An 18796-nucleotide genomic window follows, 5' to 3' on the forward strand; every position below is an offset into this window, starting at 1 on the left:
CCTTCCTCTGACCACATCAATCACTTATAACCACAGTCAGATAATTTTTGCTTTCACCCTTTTTTTTTTCCACACCACAGATTTTATGGGAGATCACTGAGAGGCTGAGTTTGAATGTGACAAATAATCCACCCAGCCACCCCAAAAAGCAGGTGGCAGCCTTGAGGGGGCTGGCAATTAATGCCATATGTGACATAAAACTCTCCCTAAATGTACCTTCCTCAGCCACCGGCTATCTGTGGGATGAGGGAATAAAACTCTAAAATTTGGGGAGTAAAATAAATGGAACCAAAATTTGGGCCTGATCCCATTTTCTTTGTTGCATTTCCACGTTTCCCGTGTCTACCGACTTCTATAAAAACTCAGGGTGAAGATGAAACTTCCAGTTTCCTCCTCTGAGAAAAACCCCAAGTAACAGACCACCAAAAGCTGCATAATTCCGTGCTGGAAACAAAACATTTGGTGTCTTTTGAGGAGTATTTCAAAGAGAGAATTTAAAATCCAGCACAGATGATGTGTGACTGGTCCCCAGCAGGAACAAGCCATGAAATGAAGGGCAGCACCCACAGCCAAGAGAACCCCAAAAACCTTCCCTGGCACCCATGAGGAAATTTGGGGAAATAATGAGGTGGTGCAAAGGCAGCTCTAAATCCATGGAGCCACCCAGGGAAGGTGCTGGAGGCTGCAGGGGTGTGAGGAGGGGTTGCACATCTGGCAGGGAGCAGCAGCTGCACTGCCCTGATCCATGGCAGAGAGGGGGTGGGAGTAGGTGTAGGATCAGGCTGGGTTACAACGCCTTTCAAACTTTTATTGATTTCCTAATCTCCTCTTTCAAGAAGTAAGAGGGGTGGGAATGAAGAGAAGAATTTTGCTGTGAGCCAGGCAGGCCTTGCTTCCCCTCAGATCTGCCCACCCTCGCCCACATCCAAGCAGGGAGCTCTTCTTACCAGCCAATTTTTTTTTTTTTCCCTCTGAAAATATTTGAGCAGGAGTGAAGCAGTGAGAGGGCCCGGGAAGATGAAACAGCAGAATTTACAATTCTAGGATGTGGAACCTCACTCACCTGTCTGATGAACCTGAGCACACCTCAAAGCTCTGATCCTTCAGCATTAATTCATCAAGCTGTGAGAGATTATTCAAATAAAATTAATTTTAAAAAGTAAAATGAGTACATACTCAAGGGCTTGGCTCAGCTGAAGCCCAGCAGATGGCAAGAAGGACATCACATCATTTTACATTCCCAGCGTGGAGGCTGAAAGGGATTTCTGCCATTTCTGAGGGAGATGGTGCAGAATTAGAGGGTGCTGAAGGTAAAACTGAAGTTGGGAAGGGTGCACAGAGAAAATATCAAAATTACTGGGTCAGAATTCCTTGGCAGAAGCACCTGCAGCCCAGGGAAGGGGCACAGCAGCCACAGTCTGCAAAGAGGAACAACTCAGGGCTCTGGAGAAAGAGCAGGAACAAAAGGATAGGACTGACACGGGCAGGGAAGGAGTAAAATGAGAAACAATGAAAGAGACAGCAGTAAAACACGCATCTGTTATTTAATCCTGGCTAAATACCCAGATTAGTGACATCAGATTCTGCTGTTTGTTTGGAGTTTACTCTGGAGCCGTGGCTCCCGAGGCTGAGGCAGCTGGGATAGAGCCCATGGATCCAGGCCAAGGATTTATCCCAGACATGGCTGTTCATGTGCAGCACAAGGCATCAGGCAGAACTAAAGTTTGGATGGAAAAATTTGTCTTTCCAGCCCTTGTGCTCGTAAAAATAAAGCTGGCATGAGCTGGCATGGCGAAGGAATTCAACAGTTTCATAAATTGTCACATCATTTTGCAGTCACTCAGTGCTTAGATGGGCCTTGAAGGTCATGAGGGCTAAACATGGACATTATGTCTCTTTTATTTTTGGTTTTTATCTCAGATGCCATTTTATTTCCCCACAAAGGCTGAGCCTAGTTGACAGAACCCCAGAATGATTAAGGTTGGAAAAAAACAGGATTATGGAGTCCCAGCTGTGCCCCATGGCCACCTTGTCCCCAGCCCAGAGCACTGTGTGCCACCTCCAGGTGACACCTCCAGGGATGGGGGCTCCAAACCTCCCTGGGCAGCCCCTGCCAAGGCCTGAGCACCTTTTCCATGGGGAAATTTCTCCTAATATCCAACCTGAGCCTCCCCTGACCCAGCCTGAGTCTTTCCTTCTCCTCCTGTCCCTTGTTCCCTGCTAGAAAAGGGTGACTCCTGAGTGAGAAAGCAAAATTTGCTCACTTTCTAAAGAAATACCAACAAACACGACCCACGCAGGGAGAAAAAAAAAAAAAAAAAAAAAAAAGGCTGAATTTTGATTTAATATTGACTGGCTCAGCCCACAAGGAACACCATCACCATCCCACTCACCTGATCCCACTGAACATTCCTCAGCCGAGCTGTAAAGTGAGATGTTCCCACCAGGCTGCTGATGTTCCTGCAGATAAATGTGTTGGGTTTAAGCTGCTTTTGCCACTTGGCAGCCAAGAGGGGAAGGTGCCCAGCAGTGAAAGTGTTACAGAGCACCAGGGGCAGCTGGAACTGCTGAGGGAGGCACATGGAAAACATGACGCCGAGTGAGCGGCGCTAATTAATGCTGGCTGCTTAAATTAGAAAAGCTTTTAATGGCTAATGTTTAAAAATAACACCTTAATGGCATCTAAAAATAGCTGCTGCTGAGCCCCAGAGTGTTTTGACCTCCATTAAGTCGGGGGGTCCATTTCCCAGGGCTGGTGGTGTAAATCACATTTTCCTTTGAGGTGCTGCTCTCCCCGGGATCAGCTGCAAAGCCTTGTGACCTCAGGAGCGTCCCTGCAAATCCACCAGAGTGAGCTGGATCCCTGCTCAGGGTGCTGGGCAGTGTGTGTCCTGAGGGGGATGAGGAATTGGAGAGGATAATCTCAGGTTGTGCTCATCATGAAGGAGGGAGAAATTCCCAGACCAGACAAAATCAGGGATGAGGAAGGTGGGGCTGGGATTGAGGACACAGGAGACACCCAAGTGCCATTTCCTGCTTGATGTCTTGTGAGATGTCTTGAGGTCCCCCATGACCAAAAAAGCATGTGGAGATCTCCCTGATCCTGGAGGAATATTCCCAGGATAATTTCCCTGAGATGTGTGGCATGCTTAATTCTAAGTGCACCTCACAGAGACAATAATGATATAAAAAGGTAAAATACTGCTTATTTTTCCTTAATATGGGAATCAAACCCAAATAACCTGCAAGGCAAACATGCATGAGGACTTCTCATGGTTCGACAGAAATACCTCCAGTAGTGCTGAGGTAACAATTTGCCCCTTTGTGCTGTGCTTGGCCCTAACTCATGGCCTGTCACATCTGTGATAGCTGAGAGAAATCTGCAGCCAGACCTCCCCTGGAAAGATGATTTCTGACATAAAACCTTCTGTGATTTTCTCCGGATATGCAAATGAGGTGAATTCCTTCAGCAGCCACATAAACTCAGGTGCTTTCATTTACATGCTACATAAAGAGTATCTGAAAGGCCAGGAATTGGCAACAGGAAAAAATGTTCCTAAAAACCTGGCACACTAAAGTAAAGCTGCTCTTTGATTTGCTGTTCCCGACCAGGCAGCAAATCCAAATCCCATTCCTCCCCATCCCATGGCACGCCCCAAATCAAAGGAATGTGCAGAAGCAGAGAGTCCTCAGCCTGGGATGTTGTCCTGCCCAGCCATAAAATCCTTGTGTTTTCCTTTTCCCTTTCTTTCACAATGTCCAAGGGATTGTTCTGGGAAGAGACGCCCCACCCTACAAGAAACCTGGAGAAGACAATTTCCAAGGGCTGGAGGGACAGGACGCAGGGAATGGCTTCCCAGGAAGGGAAGGAATTGGGCAGGAATTGTTCCCTGGGAAGGTGGGCAGGGGCTGGGCTGAATTCCCAGATTTGCTGTGGCTGCCCCTGGATCCCTGGCAGTGTCCAAGGCCAGGTTGGACATTGGGCTTGGAGCAGCCTGGGACAGTGGGAGGTGTCCCTGCCCACGAACTGGCTGATCTTTAATGTCCTTTCCAACCCAAACCATTCCATGATTCCATGATTTTGCTGTCAGGCAGAGAGCAATGATGCCACAACGACAGAGACCAACCCTGGCACTGATGTCACCTCAAGCACTCCAGACTCTTTAGAGACAATTCTGAGATTATGGGAATGTGGAGCAGCTTCACTTTGCTCCCTTGCATCCTTCTGCTGCCCTGATGGCATTGGTTAGCTGATCCAGATGGTTTTCCTCCCTTTTCCTGCTCGGGCCACCTCCTGCAAACACTTCCACTTTCTCCTCCGAGCAGGAGCTCAGCACGTGCACAACCTTGGCAGAGCTGGAGCCTCAACTTGTTCCTGTTTCTGAATTCCGAGCTGGATTGTGATGCAAGGGTTCTTTTATATATTAAAATAGTTTCTGCCCACACACAGCATGTGTGATGGATAACAGAGCTGGCAAGGCAGCCATTGGAAAAGGCCACTTAGTCTGGGATTTATACAGAGGGAAATTGCCATTCCTTGTTTATCAGCTTGGATTTATACACGGCCAAACTCTGAAGGTGCTGTCTCTCAGAAGCTCCAGGATTTTTGCCCGATTCCACATTTCACCCACAACCTGAAATCAAGACCTGAAACTCCACAGATCCTAACGAAAATTACTCCCTTTTGAGTTACTTTACTGAAATGCAACCTCAAGAAATACTGGCCAGTCAGGAAAGCGACTTTAATCCAATATTTGTTATCCTCTTTCACAGGTTTTAAATCACTCTTTTTGCTCCCTACTTAGAGCAAATACACCCTTATTGTTTTCCTAGTCCTGCTATGACCTTCTGGGAATGTTTTCATCGTGTAAAGCAACCTGCAGTTCCCTACTTTATAAATCTCCTTCATTCCAAGTGTTAACACTACCTAATTCTCCGCTTTAGAGAGGAAATCATGTTTGTTTTTTGAAGAGCCTGCTGGGAAGAGGAATATTTGCATTTCAAATATTTTTTTTCCATTTCATAAATTGTCCTGAGTTCTCTTCCCAGCGGGGCAGCACAAGGCTGTTTATATAAGGGAAGAGGGGAAGCTTTGCTTTCCCATTCTTCCACAAAAATACGATTAACAGCGATAACTATGCTAATTATTGCCCTCGCTGCACTTGGAACGCACCTCACTGGCTGGAGAGGCAAGGCTTTGGGGTAATAATTAACTCCTTTTCCCCTCAATTACCTTTTATTAGGGAGCAGGAGGTGTCAGAGCGAAACAGCCGCACATCTTCCAAGAAAAGCTGGTTCTCCGAGGGAACCCAAGCGGCGGCGCCTCGTTAAGGAAGCGGGCAGGACGAATGGCGAGCTGGGCCTTGGAGCTGCTGGGCTTCTCCCTGAGCCTGCTGGGCTTAATTGGGACGTTAATTGCCACCATCCTGCCCCACTGGTGGCGCTCGGCCTACGTGGCGCCAACATCATCACGGCCGTGGCCTACGTGAAGGGGCTGTGGATGGAGTGCGTGTGGCACAGCACCGGCGTCTACCAGTGCCAAGCCCACCGCTCCCAGCTGGCCCTGCCCGCCGACCTGCGCCGCCAGGGCCATGATGGTCATCTCCTGCCTGCTGGCCGTGCTGGCGGCCGCCGCGGCCGTGGTGGGCATGAGGTGCACTCGCTGCGCCGAGGGCAGCCCCGCCAAGGCCTCCATGGCCGGCTCCGGCGGCATCGGCTTCATGGCGGCCGGCCTGCTCTGCCTGGTGCCGGTGTCGTGGAGCACCAGCGACATCGTCGTGGATTTCTACCACCCCGCGCTTCCCGCCGGGATGAAGTACGAGATAGGGCAGGCTCTTTATCTGGGGTTCCTCTCCTCGGCTTTGAGCATGCTGGGGGGGGCCCTGCTGTGCGCGTCGTGCCTCGGGAGCGGGGCGCCTTTCCCACCGCGTGCCGGGGCTCTTCCCTCCTCCGCCAGCGTCCCCAAGGGTGACCACGCTCCTTCCCTGACATCCGCGTCCCACAGCGGCTACAGGCTGAGCGACTACGTGTGAGCGCCTCGGGAATTCCGCACGTGGCACCGCAGGACTGGGAATTGAGCTGCACCGTTGTGTTGTTCCGTCCTTTTTCCCCCGGAGGAGGGAAGGTGTGGACGCAGAGCTGCTGCCTGCAAAACCTGGAAAATAAAGGCAAAGGTGGAAGAGGAAAATGAATCCAGAAACGCCAGAGGTTTATGTCCAAAAAGGAGACAGAGGAGTCGTTTGATTTTATTCTAATAAAGGGAGAGGCCATGGGGCATTTCCCCTGGGGTCTCTCCAATTTTGGAGGATGCAGCCTCCTATTTCATCCTAATTTCCCTCTCTCTTTCTCCATTGACTGAGGTACTTGAGAGTTACAGCCTTCCTGGAGTGCCTAATACCTAAAATTCCCCTTTAATGTATAAACCCCCCCCCCTTTTAATTCTTAATTCTTACGGAATTTATGCATTTTCCCCATTGTTTCTTTCATCTTTCAATATCCAGTTCCATTTACCAGCAAACCTACAGTTTGTTTGTAAAGGCAAATATCTTCTTTTCCATATCATCGATCAGTGGGATCCTTCCCATCGTTTCTTTTGCCTCTCAGTGCTGGTTTTATCTGCAGCAGACCCAGAGTTTGTTTGTAAAGACAAGTCTCTCATTCCGCTCAATATATTCCCAAGGCAGCACATCCCCGTCTACCTCCAATCACAGCTTTGGAGCCAGGTAATTCGAGGGGTATTTTGTTAAATAATGGTTTGGTTTGGAGTCCTGTGATGCAGAACTGGCCACATCTCTTTGTTTCTTCCCAAAAAAAGACAGAGTTTTCCCTAAACCCTGGAATTTCTTGGGGATACACAGTGATTTCCAGCACTGATTGCCTGCTCATTTCCATAATTCACGAACATTTCGTCATGACAAGGTATTAATTTTGTTTTGACTTAACTTCTTGTTGTTTTTTTAACAGTCCCTTGAAATACCAGTTTCAATGGCACTGTGACAGATGTATTTGACAGCCTGTTACAACCAATACTGGAAGTTTTATTACAATGTTTTGACCTGGTCAAAATAGAATTTCAGCGCATTTTTGAAACGCATCACGAGGGAAACAAACCCTCTCAATGGCTCAGAATTGGGTTTTTTTCAGATGTCAGGAATAGAATGGAACCGGACATTTGATATTAAATGTACTTTAAAATTAAATTTAAAAAGTCTCTGAATTCTAAGACTTTGTCACATTTAGCTTTTGAGCAGATTTAGCATCCTACACAACCTATGCATTATAGGGAGTGGAAAAACAGTTCCTAGAATCCTATCCCCAAATCCCAGGTAATGAAATGTGCTCATTTCTTAGGATGAACGCTGGTATTTTGTGCCTGAAGGTGCATTAGGGTTAGCAAGGATATTTCCATCCCTCCAGCGATTTTTGGGGAACTTCTGTTGGGGCACAATGCATCCTCCATGCCAACACTCATGGACTCTGACCACTGCTTGTCAGGAGTACCAAATCCAGATATTTCCTTCTAAAATCCTCACAAAATTCCATGGTTCTACAGTGGATTCAATCAAAAATCAAAATTATGAGCAAAGAAAGCTCATTTCACATTGCAGCGAAGTCCAAGGCACACATAGCATGATATAAAATTATGACAAAAACAGAATCGATGGATTTCTCTTAAACCAGAAATTTATAGGTCTCCCACTTCCAACAGATGGACCAACACGTTGGAAAAAAACAATTCCAAGACATATGAGGCAACAATTCTTCATTTGGCAAAAAAAGAAAATCTGTTTGCAATTATATTGTCCCCTTGTATCACCTCCAGAGCCGGGAGATTTTCAACATTTCCCCTGGTTCCACTCTGAACCTTCCTTTTCGTGGTTGAGCACCACTGCCTTTGGCTTCATGTTGATTTGAATTGGGACAGAGGGTTTTCAGCATTGATTCATGTTAACATCACCTCTGTTTGTAAAGATAAATGGAATTTCTAAGCGATTTGCTGAGACCATAAATAAAAGTGATCTGGGACCCGATTTTGGTTATTTGTGGTGAAAGGACACAGGGAATGGCTTTAAACTGAAGGAGGGCAGGGCTGGATGGGATCTTGGGCAGGAATTGTTCCCTGGGAGGGTGAGGAGGCCCTGAAAAGCTGTGGCTGCCCCTGGATCCCTGGCAGTGTCCAAGGCCAGGTTGGACATTGGGGTTGGAGCACTTTGGTCTGCATTTTCATAAAATCAGAGAATTCCAGAATTTCTGGGGTTGGGAAGGACCTTAAATCCCATCCATTGCCACCCCTGCCATGGGCAGGGACACCTCCCACTGTCCCAGGCTGCTCCAAGCCCCAGTGTCCAACCTGGCCTTGGGCACTGCCAGGGATCCAGGGGCAGCCACAGCAAATCTGGGAATTCTAGTCCAGCCTCTCCTCACCCTGCAAAGGAACAATTCCTGCACAAGATCCCATCAAATCCTACTTTGAAGCTATTCCCTGTGTCCTGTCCCTGCAGCCCTTGGGAATTGTCTCTCTCCAGGTTTCCTGGGGCTCCTTCAGGCCCTGCAAGGCCACCCTGAGCTCAGCCCAAAGCTTCTCCTGTCCAGGCTGAACAATCCCAGCTGTGGCAGCCTTTCCTCCCAGCAGAGCTGCTCCAGCCCTCTGCTCATCCTGGAGCCTCCTCTGGGCTCTCTGCAGCAGCTCCACGTCCTCCCTGGGCTGGGAATTCCAGGGCTGGATACCACTGGAAGTTGTCCCTGCCCATGCTGAGCTGCATTGGATGATCTTTAAGGTCCCCTCCAGCCCAAATTCTGTGATCACTGACCCTGAAAACACCTCAGTGACAACCCTGAGCTGCAGGGAATGGACACAGACTGCACAACAGCTTCTCAGAGAAGATGGAAACAAACTGTTCATGGTCCATTATGGATTTCTGGGCTGCTTTTTTCAGCCCAATGGAGGTGGTCAATTCCTGGGCTTTTCCTCTATTTCCATTCTACCAGACCCTGCCAAGTGATTTGGTATCAACCTGAGGCAGGGCTTTGGACTGCCATGAATGCTGGAGCACAATTCCAAGGGAGGAAATGGGCTGTGGGTCATGAGGGGGGGTTGTGCCATACACTAATAAATTCATTCACTGGCCAGGTGTTTGGTGTGGTGGGAATACTCCTGTGTGGGGCTGCTCTTACTGCAGCAATCCCCAGCCAGGCAGAAATGTGACAGGAGTGGAGCAGTTTATAAAATCCAGGCAAAAATACTTGGAAGTCAATAGATGTCAATAAAGACGGAAATGGTCTTTCTTTCTTCCTTCCTTTCTTTCTTCTTTCTTTCTTCTTTTTTTCTTTCTTTTTCTTTCTTTCTTTCTTTTTCTCTTTCTTTTTCTTCTTTTCTTTTTCTTTCTTTCTTTCTTTCTTTTTCTTTTCTTCTTTCTTTCTTCTTCTTTCTTTTCTTTCTTTTTTCTTTCTTCTCCTTCTTCTTTCTTTCTTCTTTTTTCTTTCCTTCTTCCTTTTTCTTTCTTTCTTTCTTTTCTTTCTCTTTCTTCTCTTTTCTTCCTTCTTCTTTCTTTCCTTTCTTTCCTTCCTTTCTTTCCTTGCTTTTCTTTCTTTTCTTTTTCTTCTCTTCTTCTTCTTTCTTCTCTTTCCTCTTTCCCCTTTTCTTTCCTTTTTCTTTTTTCTTCTTTTTCTTTCTTTCCTCTTTTTTCTCTCTTCCTTCCTTTCTTTTCTCTTTCTCTTTTCTCTTTCCCTCCTCCTCTTTCTCTTTCTCTTTTCAATTTCAATTCAATTTCAATTTCATTTCTCTCTCTTTCTTTCCTTTTTTTTTTTTTTTTCTTTCCTTCTTTGATCTAAAGACACTATCCCTTCCTTTCATTGTGCTTTGACGTGCATCATCAGAGATTGTTCTTTTTCACTTGTTTTCTAAAAATTGTAAGTTTACTGCTTAGTCCCCACGTTCTATTATCCACATTTAATTTTTATCACTAAAGGGGCACCTGGACATGTTGATTCTCAACTTAATTCAGATCATCTTTTCCAGTTCCTCAGCCTATGGAAACCAGAAGTCATGTTTTAACCCTTCACTGAGATCCTGACAGTTCTTCAGACGCTTCCCAAAACTCAACATCTGAATGGGTTTCAAAGTCTCTGTGGACAAGAAAGGCAGAGAGACCCCACCTCTCTCCTTTTTCCCCTGGGAAAAGGTGTTATTTTATTTTCTGCTTTAAGCAAGGAGAAAAATACATTATTTCATTAGCTCACACTTCCAAGATGTTTGGTAAGCAACTGTGGGAAGTGGAGTGATCAATGCAGAGATTGTGACCCTGTTGAGAGCACATGTACAGCCTTCATATAGATGTGTGGATATTTCAAATGCTGGAATTTTCCGCTCCATTGACTTCCCCGAGGTCACATTTCACCATAATCTCATTATTATGTCAATACTCCCAAATCTATTAGAGAGCTTTTAACTAAAAGGCCTCCAGAGCAAAGGAATCAAAGTCAGGGGGATTTTGCCCCCTCAGAGGATGGGATGGAAGGAGCTTTTGTGGCCATTTCACAAAGTGTTTGGTAGTTGAGCAGCTGCAACCCGTGGATGTGTGAGGGAGTTCTCCCTTCCCTGGATTCAGGACAAGCCTTTTATTTTTAAGATGTCATAATCACGGTCTTGATCACCAGGGTGCTCTCAAATCCACCCAGGCTCGGCTGTCAGCCTGTGCTATCCCTGGCAATTCCGCCCAATTAGCTGCCTTGCTAATGAACCTCACTGCTTTTCGTGGCTCTCTGTGGAGGAAAGGGCTCATTGACAGAGCAAGCCCAGCCTTCCACCCCCTGCCTGAGCTGCCTCTTTGTCTCATTTGGTCCCATTTTATCATTCCATGTGATGCCTTGGGAAGGCTGAGCTGGAAGGAGACTGGACTGAGCTGGAGAATAAAGTAGGTATTTATTAAAAGCCTTTAAGATACAACTTGGGCAGGACAAGAGCCTGGCCAGGGCTACACCCCAAGGGGACAAATGGTCATAACATTGAACCAAAATAGTCACAAAATGGTCACAAAATGTCCACAATGGACAATCAGTCGGAGGTCTCACACTTTGATAAGTTTTGTCCATTTGCACATTGGTTGAATTGTCCTGTTCCAGCCCCAGGTGATGCAGTCCCATCCTTCTTGTTCTCTCTCCTCAGCCCACCCTTGTTTGTGCTTTGGGGCCTGAAAACTTGTCCCAGGTGTCCTTGGTGTGCAGCAGGAGAAGGATTTGTTTTGTGTCCCTGCTGTGCAGAGCTGAGTGACACTGACTGTGAGCTCAGAGCTGCAGCCCTGGGCACCACAGAAACTGGGATACAGCAAAGGGAAAACTGAAGGCATCACACAGAAAACACAGAGAGCAAAGGTTTAGAAGCATCAATAAACCTTGAAAATCAGAGTTAGGACTGAAGTGCTTGGGAGAGTTGTGGCTGCCCCTGGATCCCTGGCAGTGCCCAAGGCCAGGTTGGACATTGGGCTTGGAGCAGCCTGGACAGTGGGAGGTGGTGGATGTTCTTGAAGGTCTTTTCCAGCCCGGATGATTCTGTGAAATTCATGGTAAAGATTCTGTGAAATTCATGATAAAATAACACCAGATTTGGGTTACATCATCTTTGCAAAGTTGAGTCATTTTAAGTTCACTTACTCTTGAAAGGAAGTTGAGGACGAAGAATCTGGAAATTGGGACAGTTCAGTCAAATTTTCCTTTCACTGAACACTCTGAACTCAGGGATTCAGCTTTGCACCAGCTGATGTTTTCTAGAGCTTTATGGAATTCCTCTACAAGGGAAACCATCAATAAGTTGCCAGCTGGAGAAAAGTGGGAGCAAAGAAAAGGAATTCCCACTCCAGCAATATCCAAGTGTCCCTTTAGTGACCTGAACATTAACAAACGAGGCTGTGCTGGATCCAGATCCCCAGGTAACTCCTGACACCACGAGCTGCCAGGATGCCCCACCAGATGTTCCACTCCCTCACCCCTGGGTGAAGCTCTTTGGAGTTCTCAACTCATCCAGCCTTTGGGATCTGGATCCAGTCTGTGGAAATCTGGATGCAGTCTGGGGATCTGGAATGCAGGTCTGGGGGATCTGGATCCAGTCTTTGGGATCGGATCCAGCCTGTGGGATCTGAATCCAGCCTGTGGGATCTGGATGCAGGCACACACCCTCGTTTGGGATCTCTGGGCACGTGGTGCTGATCCCGTGTCCAGCAGCACATCCCGAGCACTGGAATATGCAGCATAACCAGCAGAACCCCAGGGATGGCACCTCAGGGTCTTGCCACAGCCCCAACTCCTCCTCTCCCAGAATCCCAAAGCAATCTGGGATCTTCCAGCTGTGGTTTGGTACCTCCTGGCAGAAGTTCTGTGGCAAACACGAGCAAACTGATCCATAAACCCAGAAATGGGCTGTGAACAGAACTTCTGGAATGTCTTGTTGCTTCCAGAGCCCAAACAGGAGAATATTGGCCTTTGGAGACGCTCACACTCCATGGACAGAACACTTTCCCTCCCTCTGGAGGTTTTATGGTCTCTGGGCATCAGCTCCAGCTTTCCCTCACTGTGACCAGACCTGCAGCAATTTCTGACCCAATCTGCTGCAAGATCTGCTTCTCTTTTCCCAGCCCCAGCCGAATCTTCCTCTATTCCTCCTGCAACACATTTTGAAGATGTGTTTTGGCCAACACATTGTTGTATTCTTTGTTTTCTGCTTAATGAGTTCCATCAGCTCCTGAGAGGCATCCCTGCCCATGGCAGGGGGCTGGAATGAGATGACCTTTAAGGTCTCTTCCAACCCAAATTATGTGATTCCATGATTTAACATCAGAGCACACTCAGGATTGTTATCTCTCCTTTTTTATGATGAGTACCAAGCAAAAATGAGAGTTCAGTGAATGCTGTTCACTAGAGGGGTTTTCAAAAGTGGCCACTGTCCAGCACTAACCAGTGACCCCCAGCCCCGTGTGGGTTGGGAGGTGGCTGAAATCCCCTCATCCCCCAAACCAGCCTGAGGTGCCAGAGCTGAGTGGGAACAGCCAAACACGGAGCTAATCCCGAAGTTCTGCCTGGCATGGGATACTCAGGGGAGGTCACCCTCAAAGTTCACACCAAGGGCACAGCAGCCTGAGCTCCTTCCTGAGTACAGGAGTCACAGAATCCCAGGATCCCTGAGGCTGGAAAAGCCCTCCCAGCCCAGGCAGTCCCCCTGTGCCCACCTTGTCCCCAGCGCAGAGCTCTGAGTGCCACCTCCAGGGGACACCTGCAGGGATGGGCACTCCAAAGCTCCCCGGGCAGTGCCAAGGCCTGAGCACCCTTTCCATGGGGAAATTCCTGCTGCTGGCCGAGCTGAGCCTCCCCTGGGCCAGCCTGAGGCCGTTCCCTCTGCTCCTGTCCCTGTGCCCTGGGAGCAGAGCCCGACCCCCCGGCTGTCCCCTCCTGGCAGGGACTTGTGCAGAGCCACCAGCTCCCCCCTGAGCCTCCTTTTCTCCAGGCTCAGCCCCTTCCCAGCTCCCTCAGCTGCTGCTCACAGGATTGACTCTCCAGAACCTTCACCACCCTCACCAGGAAAGATCCATGTCTGGATCAGAGGCAGAGACTGAATCTCCATCCCAGCTCCAGGTGATCTCCATCTCCCGTGTCCAAAGGAAAAGCTCATTTCAGTAGAAAAACCACTTCAGGATGAGCTGAATTATCTGCCCCATCTGATTCCAACTCCACTCCAAGGGATCCAGCTCCCCCTCATGTTTCACCTGAAAGCCTCTGGAAAAAGCCATCTCCAGCTCCCTGTGGGTTAATCACAGAATCCCAAAGGATGCAGCCAATAGCTCCTTCCCTATTTAAACACAGCCTGAATTGGGTATTAACTACCTGCTGTGTTGGCAGCTCTCTTAGTTCCTAAAATAAATAACTGTATGAAAAGTCATAAACTCTATATTGGACTTTTTCATTAAAAAAAAAAAAAAACCCAGAAAAAATCAAAGTACTGTCAGGATTTTAGCAGCCTCACTTCTTGCAGTAAATCTGCTTCCACAGCTGTTCCTGCTGTACCGTGTCCTTCAGCCAAGAGTAGCTGCAGTCCAACATTTCCTTCTTAAGTTATTCCTTACCCAGAGCAAAGCCAAGGGAATTTTGGACAGGGCTCCTCGCCTGCTCAAAATTATGAATGTGCTCTTATTAGAGCAGGTTGCATGGTTTATATTAAATATTCATTCAAATAACAATCCAGCAAAATGTTTGTCGGGATAAGAGTTACTTTGGCTGAAAGGGCACATTTTTCTTCCAGTCTCCACCAAACCTCGCCCATATTTATCATGTCCAGGATCTAAGGGCATTAATGAAGATCTTGCTTGAACTTGGTTGAGCTCCTGCAGCAGTGCCAGATCCTGTTCTCCTGTTTCAGAGTTGCACCAGTTCAGGAATTGCTTGGTTGTCACTGGGGAAAAGCCTTTTACAGGTTCCACTGCAGCTCATAAAAGAGGGAAAAAAGAAAAAAAAAAGGGGGGAAAAAAAAAGGAAAGTGGCATTTTCTCCTCCTGCCTCCTTAAAAACCTGCCTGTGTTGAGTTGAGAGCCATGGAGAGTCTTGCAAAGTGGTTTGATTTCATGGAATCATGGAATGGTTGGGCTGGAGGGGACTTTAAAACTCCAGTGCCATGGGCAGGGACACCTTCCACTGTCCCAGAGTCCAGCCTGGCCTTGGGCACTGCCAGGGATGGGAACTCCACAACTTCCCTGGGCAGAGAATTTCCTCCCCAAATCCCATCTGTCCCTGCCCTCCCTCAGCCTAAGGCCATTCTCCCTTGTCCTGTCACTCCATCCCTTGTGAAATGTCCCTCTCCAAGTCAAACCATGAAAGGAAAATTTCCTCTAAACCCCAGAGAACTTCCACACCTTGTTCTGAGTCCAAGCCCAGCTCCAGGAGCTGCCTGAATGAACAAAATTAAAGATTAGCAATGTTGCCATCATGTGGCTGCTCCCAGCAAAGGCTCAGGCATGAGCCTGAATTTATTCATCAGGAAGCAGAGATTCCACTTGGATCCTGCTCTGAAAGCTCAGAGACAACGTTTCAAGTCGTTACTATCACAGGATGTAATTAGAATAATTATTTTTATAGCAAGAACATGTGTTCAAAGGTGATACCACACCTCTGAGTGTGCTCCTTATGCTCAGGGATCTATGGATCGTATCGAAAACCTCACTCCAAAATTCATCTTGAGTTATCCAAGCAGAAATTGTAGAAGTGAAAATCCCCTCTTCCTGCAGAAAAAAAAAAAAGACAAGGAATCAGTTTCAATTCCCTTCATATTTAACACAGCTTGAAAGTGAAATTTTAACGTTCCAGCCCTTGAATTACTTTATCCTGACTGCTCTAATAATAGGTGATTTTCAGTGGGTTTTTTGTTATATTTTTATTGTATTTTATTATACTTCTCTGCAGGATCACACCAAATTCTTCTACACTGACAAGGAAAAATCCAAGGAAAGGAACTCCCACAGCCACATCAGAGCAGCTGGATCCCTGGCAGTGCCCAGGTTGGACACTGGGGTTGGAGCAGCCTGGGACAGTGAAAGGTGTCCCTGCCATGGCAGGGGGTGACACTGGATAAGTTTTAATGTCCCTCTTAACCCAAACCATTCCATAATTCTGTGATTTATTTGGAAAAATTCTTCCCTCCTTCTGGGAAGCTGAGAGTGAACAGAAAGAACGGTGAATTTACCACCTGCTCCAGGAACATCCCAGATCCTGGCAAAGTTCTCCAATTTTTTTTTTTTTTTAATGGAAAACCCTGCCTGGGCATAAAGTGCAGTTATTTTATGCCCACTCTTTCCCACTACACAGGATTTCCCATTCCAAGGAATAATTTCCCTGGACAATAACCCATCTTTTTCCTGCACTGCCTGCTCAGAATTACATATTTTATCCGGTCAAATACTGCAGCAGGAAAAGTGTTTTGTGCTATTCCTGCTGATCCAAGCACAGAACTATGATTTGGCAGTTCCTGGCTGACAATTTTCCCTTCTCCTCATGATCCATCCCACAGCAGAGAAATTTCAAATTTCGAATATTTGGAGCACAGAGGCAAAACCTCCTCTCCCCTCTCCTTGCAGAGTAAATCCACACTTTCTTCCCTGCCCTGCTCTTTATTTGTGAGCACATCCAGCTGGTCCAACCCACTCAAAAAGGGAAAATGAAAATACCCAGAGGCTCCTGCAGCTCCTGGAGTGCAGGAGGAACACTCAGTGAGCTCTATTTTGAACGAGAGCAATTGAACAGGCTGAGATCCCACAGCCATTCCCATTCCAACCTGGCCCGTTTCCATTTCCCCCAGCAAACAACACTTCAGAATTCCTAATTTCAGCTTGGCAGAAATCAAAACAAAACTTCCTGCCCAGCTTATTTATTTGCTTTTGGTGGCTGAAGGGGAGAAGTTTATGCTGAGACAAAACCTGGCATTATGTAGCATCAAAAGTCAGCATTGTTGTGCTTAAAACTCAAATCTCGAGGAGGAAAAATGCCCAGAGAAATAATTCCCTCAAAATGAAGCCTTCCCAGTTAAACTCTCAGCAAGGAAAACATTTTAAGTGAAAACACAAGTAATTGGAGCAAAACCAGGAAGATTTGAGGAGTTCAGCCCTCACAGAATAGATGGCAACAATTTAAAAGACACAAACGGTGTTCCTGTCCTTTTCAGGAGCACTAGGATCAGGTTTTTTCCAGGCATTTGGAAGAGCCCAAATTTATGCCCAGTTTCCAGACAGAAGAAATCTGTGAACCTTTTTAATATTCATGCTCTGAGGGGACAATATCCTCTTGGACTGCAGTCACCGGAGGCATTGGGGCTGTAGATTTTCCTGGGATTTTTCAGCTGAGGGAATAAACAGTGGGATCCTCAGCAATATCAACATCCCTGGGCTGGAAGTTTGGCAGCCAAAGGGTGGGAAAAATACTCCCAGTTTGCCCATTCCAGATTTTCTACTGGTATTGGAGCACCAAGATGATGAGCATGGAAAAGCTTCTCCTAAAGGGATTGGGAAGGAGGAGCCTCAGCTCCCCCAGTCCCATCTCTCTGCAGCTCTCTCAGATCCCCTTGGAATGGCAGGATCCCCAAATCCCACACCTGAGCAAGAACAGAGCTGCTGTGTGGGGTTGGGGCTGCTCAGGGAGAAGGGATAATTGGGACCAAATGTTGGGATTTGACTTTGGAGATGACTGGCAAAAGCGCTGCTGGAGTGAGGGCTGAGAGATCTCCTGAGCAAGAACAAGCAGGGAAAATACCTGGGAAGGACAGAGGGGTTTGGGATGGGAGGGACCTTAAAAAATCATCCAACTCAACCCCCTGCCATTACAGGGACACCTTCCACTGTCCCAAACTGTCCCAACCTGGCCTTGGGCACTGCCAGGGATCCAGGGGCAGCCACAGCAAATCTGGGAATTCTGTGCCAGGGAGGAATTTCTTCCCTTTATCCAACCTAACCCCATTCTTTGTCATTTCAAAGCCACTCCCCATTGTCCTGTCCTTCCTTTCCTGTCACCTCCTCCAGGCACTGAGCACTCTTCACTTGGTGGATTTTTCTCCAAAACCCCAAATCCAGTCTCTCCATAAAAGCTGCCAGGGCCTCTGTGGGTTGTCCCTGTCTTAGGATGTAACCAAAAGTTTGTATTCTATTACCAGCTGTTAAAACCAGGTTTAAAAGTGTTTCTTTATCCCTTCCATGACCCACCTTTCAGCATTCCAGGAGGGATCTTTTGTTAATAGGCAGCTGTTAAACCAGTTTTAAAAGTGTTTCTTTATCCCTCCCAGGACCCATCCTCCCCCAGGGGTATCTGCTGTCCATGGGCCATCCAGGCTCACTGCAGGGCTCAGACAATCCCATCATCCCACGGGGAGAGGCTCCACCCAGGAGGAGGAGCCCAGCATTCCCCCCTGGATCAGCCCTGGGGTTCAGAGCCCAGCACAGCCTGTGTGCACTGGATTCCCAGAGGAGACCAGCCCCAGCTCAGCACCACTGGAGCTTCAGAGGGAAACTCCACCCTGGGACAGGATCATCTCTGCTCCACCAGAACCACAGCTGTCACTGCAGGAGGACTGGGCTGGGCTGGCACCAACACCCTGAACAGCAACAGGGCTCAGGCTGTGCTCTGACTCTGGCAGGGGTTTCTTCTTTTTGTTTGCTTTAATATTCCTCATAAAGAACTGTTCTTCCTATTCCCGTATCTTTGCCTGAGAGCCCCTTAATTGCAAAATTATAATAATTCAGAGGAAGGAGACTTACATTCTCCATTCCAAGGGAGGCTCCTGCCTCCCTCAGCACACACCTGTCTTTCCAAACCGGGACATTCCCACAGGCAGAGGTTCTGCTGGATATCCAGTGCTGGGAATCTGTGTCACCTCAGCCCAGGGCTAATCCAAGGTCTGCTGCTTGGACACTCTGCAGTGCCAATTCCTCCTGGAAATCCTCTGGATTAACTGAGTGGGAGATTCTGTGCTCTGTTCACCTCATGACTGAAGTCATCCTGCTGTGTTTTCCTCCTGGAAGAACTCATCCCTGTAAAACCCTATTTGCTTCTTCCTCACGTGGAAAAAAGGCTGAAATTTTCCGTTTGTAGGACAATTGTCTGGAAGGATGGGAAGTCTGGAGTAGAGGGGAGTTTCTGCTCAGTTTGCTTTGCTTTAGGGAATGCTGTCACCTGCTGGCAGGAGAGTAAAGCAATGGAAGTTTTGTGGGGGAAAAAAATCCATTAAAAAACCTCTCAACTAGAACCCAGCCTGGAAAATGAGGTGTTCTGGGCAAGG

The 18796-nt window shown here is 47.5% G+C and overlaps 1 protein-coding gene across 1 annotated transcript; it reads left to right on the forward strand.

The window, feature by feature from the left end:
• The first annotated feature begins 5348 nt into the window (after positions 1-5348).
• CLDN14 (claudin 14) lies at positions 5349-6032 on the forward strand. Its single transcript, XM_066340204.1, is given in 3 exon segments — positions 5349-5451; positions 5454-5577; positions 5579-6032. Coding segments are annotated over 3 exon segments (681 nt in total).
• The last annotated feature ends 12764 nt before the right edge of the window (positions 6033-18796 follow it).

Source organism: Sylvia atricapilla, chromosome 2 (assembly GCF_009819655.1).
Source record: "Sylvia atricapilla isolate bSylAtr1 chromosome 2, bSylAtr1.pri, whole genome shotgun sequence".
NCBI classification, from domain to species: Eukaryota; Metazoa; Chordata; class Aves; order Passeriformes; family Sylviidae; genus Sylvia; species Sylvia atricapilla.